Source organism: Hyalella azteca, unplaced genomic scaffold (genome assembly GCF_000764305.2).
Source record: "Hyalella azteca isolate HAZT.00-mixed unplaced genomic scaffold, Hazt_2.0.2 contig3097, whole genome shotgun sequence".
Lineage (NCBI taxonomy): Eukaryota > Metazoa > Arthropoda > Malacostraca > Amphipoda > Hyalellidae > Hyalella > Hyalella azteca.
Genome location: NW_025933350.1, coordinates 1 through 3,200, shown reverse-complemented (window position 1 = coordinate 3,200; position 3,200 = coordinate 1). Strand labels below are relative to the sequence as shown.

Below are 3,200 nucleotides of genomic sequence, written 5' to 3'. Positions count from 1 at the left end.
TAGTACCAGTGATGTTAGAGTGTTCATAATCTAGCATTAATTCATCATTGATACGATGTGTACGGCAAGCTATATATCATTGTCCCTTTCGTGTCTGGCGCATGGCAGGAGGCGCGTCCTGACAGCCCGGCTTCTACCGCTACGCCGCCCCGTGAGTCGCTAATTTGCTCTACTAGTCGTTATCAAGCATTCCAGTGATCAAATTATCGTGACAAGTTCATTATTTTCCTAAATTAAATGCTAATAAACATATTTTGTCCCTTATTCAGACTTTGTTTTTTTTTAACAACCTGCACCTTAACATTCGTTTAAAAATAAACGCAAACGTGTAGATTAATCAGACAGTTGGTATTTCTTTACATTTTGAGGCATATACCCGTTATTTTAGTATCTCCATTTTCAATGTAAACTTGTTCAAAATATCACAAGATTAGAACGTCGTAGCCGTTAATACTTTTTACACCAGAGAATTTTCTGTTCGAATTCTTAACAAAAAAAAATGTTTTCAGACAACCATCCGCAGGGTCCGGAGACATCTTTGAGAAAACAGGATGCCGACAAATGCAGGCCGCCGCTGGATTTCAAATCCGCAATTCATCCCGGCACCTTGGTCGCCTCGATGGAAGTGACGCATCAGTCCAGCGACGGGGCAGTGCACGTGTCCATCCCACCTGAATGTAGCAGCAGTAATGACGGGCAACCCTCGGCACAGCAAGACGGCAACTCGAGCGCTGATGTACCTTTCGTATCATTACACCTCCAAACCCAATTGGATGTAAGGTGTTCTTCATGACGCATTAAAACAGGAAATTTTATCTTCATGAAACATTAAAACAGGAAATTTATTTGGGAAAACCACCCTCTAATCGGTATTTTCCTCAGCTTGTTAATGTTACGAATGGAGGGTTTTCTAGTGTAAAAAAAACGCTGTCATACGTTTATACAACGTTTGTAAAGTGAATAATTTCATTTAAACCCATTTTTGTCCGAAGGGGATTGTTGATTAAAAATGCTAGTCATTATTTGTTAACGGTATCATGTCGATTCGTTCTCGTCGTCTTAATGTAGTATAACTTGGAACGTGCAATAATTATTTTTAATTATTATACTAGTGGTTTTTCAACAATTTATATTTCTCTATAAATATCCACCAACTTCAGCTATCTCTACTTAACCAACTAATAATTAATTGATCCTTTATCTAAATTAAGTCAACTGTATACATTTCCGANACAAATTTTATTATTCTCAAATTAAAGGAAGCAAAATTTTTAATGCAGTGCATGGCAATGGCCAATAAAGTTAAAAATAATTCAAAATGAAAGCACTGAAATTTTTACAGAAACAGTTAGGCCTGTAAAAATTTACAAATCAATTTTGAACTCTATAATTTTGAATGAAGGACTGACGAAAGGTGTTGTGCTTGGTGAGATTCCGAAGAAGGAGCAAGAGGCGTTTCGAAAACAGATGTGAAGTTAGAAGACTGAGCTGACTGGGAAGTCAGCTGGGTGGGAAGTTTTACAGTCGCTCCGGCACCAGCCAATTGTTGCACCAGTTTTTCAAGGTCCTGAATGGTTTCACTGTCACCTGAAAATAAAGCAATACTTCAACACAATGAATCATAATATATTTACAATACACCTTGCCAGATGGGTAAAAGTTCAGTAGGTAATTTTAATAGAAAATATGATACTACTGACTATTTGTTGTGCTATAATGCGACTCAATACTTCACAATGGAGCTTTTTCTTGGCTAAGATCATTAATAATATTTTTGAATGCAATAAGTAATGTGTTTGTTTAATAAAGGAAAACTTCATTTGTCAGCACAAGACCAAATAATTTCCAGTTTTCTCACAACACCAGCAACATCACAATGCCACAACACAAAAAAATTGTGGCAAGGGCTTGTCCTATTATTGATCAAGTCCTATTATTGAAGTGTAGCAGTCCTATTGACCTTGTTTGTGCAATGATTCAATATATTCTGATTAGAATTCTTCCCAGAGATTGATCAACATAACTACAAATGGACAGAAAATCCAATAATGCTATTTTCTGTAATTTTTCTCATTAGCAAATAATTATTTTTGCAGCAGCCAATCATTCTTAAAATAATTATAATTTAACAAAAATACTTACTATTTTTACATGAATTAGAATATTACACTTACCTCGATGTTGGAGCCTTGTCTTAATTTGCTGTAGGAGTTGCAAAGCACTGTCAGAAAACGGAGTGTTGCTCAGTCCATCAGAAGAAATACGACCTCCACTTCTGACCTGCATCAATGAAACAGAATAGATATTTTCTTAAATAATTGAAAAACCGCCTTTTACCTTGATGTTGACAGTCGCACAAATCAGTATGGGTCAGAGAGAGCTGCTCTGGATTCTATAGGAGAGCAGTAATCAGAAAACCTCTGGTTTCAAATACAAATGCTTCAAAGCAATGCATTCAGAGAGGTGTAAAAACCTCCAGAATTGGTCCCTTGGACAGTGGAAAAATGTAATTCTCTTCAATGAATCATTGTTTACCATATTCTCAACTTATGGTTGAGTTTACATTAGGAGACACTCCAAACGTAAACTTTCCACTTGTAATTTCCAACCTCTAACCGAATTTGAATTTGGAGATGCTCCTCCCAACCATAAAACATGGCGGGTGATCTGAGATGATCTGGGGTGCTATTTCTTGGAAATTAGGCAAACCAATGATTTCTCTTCATATAGGAATCCCCAGCTGTGACTTTAGGAATTTTTGGAGGACCAAGTTCATTCAATGATTCAATCATAGTTTTCAGAGGAGAATGCTATCTCCCCAGATGATAATACCCTGGGGCCATACTTTCAAAATTCGTTAAGTGAACGTAAGTACTTACGCTCTATTTTCTTGCCTATGATTGGTGGATTTTGCTTGAAAGGCCGTCAACAATTGGCTGGTGGACTTACGATCTCTTAACTTTTTTTGAAAGTATAAGCCCTGATCCATACAGTTGGAACTGTTAAAAATGGCACAAGGAACATTCTAATGAAGTTGAGCATCTCATTTGGCCAGCACAATCACCAGATCTGACTATTATCAAGCATTTATGGTCAATTTAAGAGAATCAAGTCAGAAGTTGATTCCCACTGCCATCATTTTTACTAGAGCTGGAGGGGGGTTTAACTGAAGAATAAGTTAAAATTCCCTTGGAAACAAT

At 36.9% G+C, this 3,200-nt stretch overlaps 1 protein-coding gene across 1 annotated transcript; it reads left to right on the top strand.

The window, feature by feature from the left end:
* Window positions 1–69: 69 nt before the first annotated feature.
* Window positions 70–1,210, top strand: LOC108679645 (the record flags this gene model as incomplete). The annotated part of the gene is made up of 2 exons (XM_047885775.1): window positions 70–151; window positions 510–1,210. Coding segments are annotated over 2 exons (366 nt in total), but the record flags the coding sequence as incomplete, so codon positions are not given.
* Between the last annotated feature and the right edge of the window lie 1,990 nt (window positions 1,211–3,200).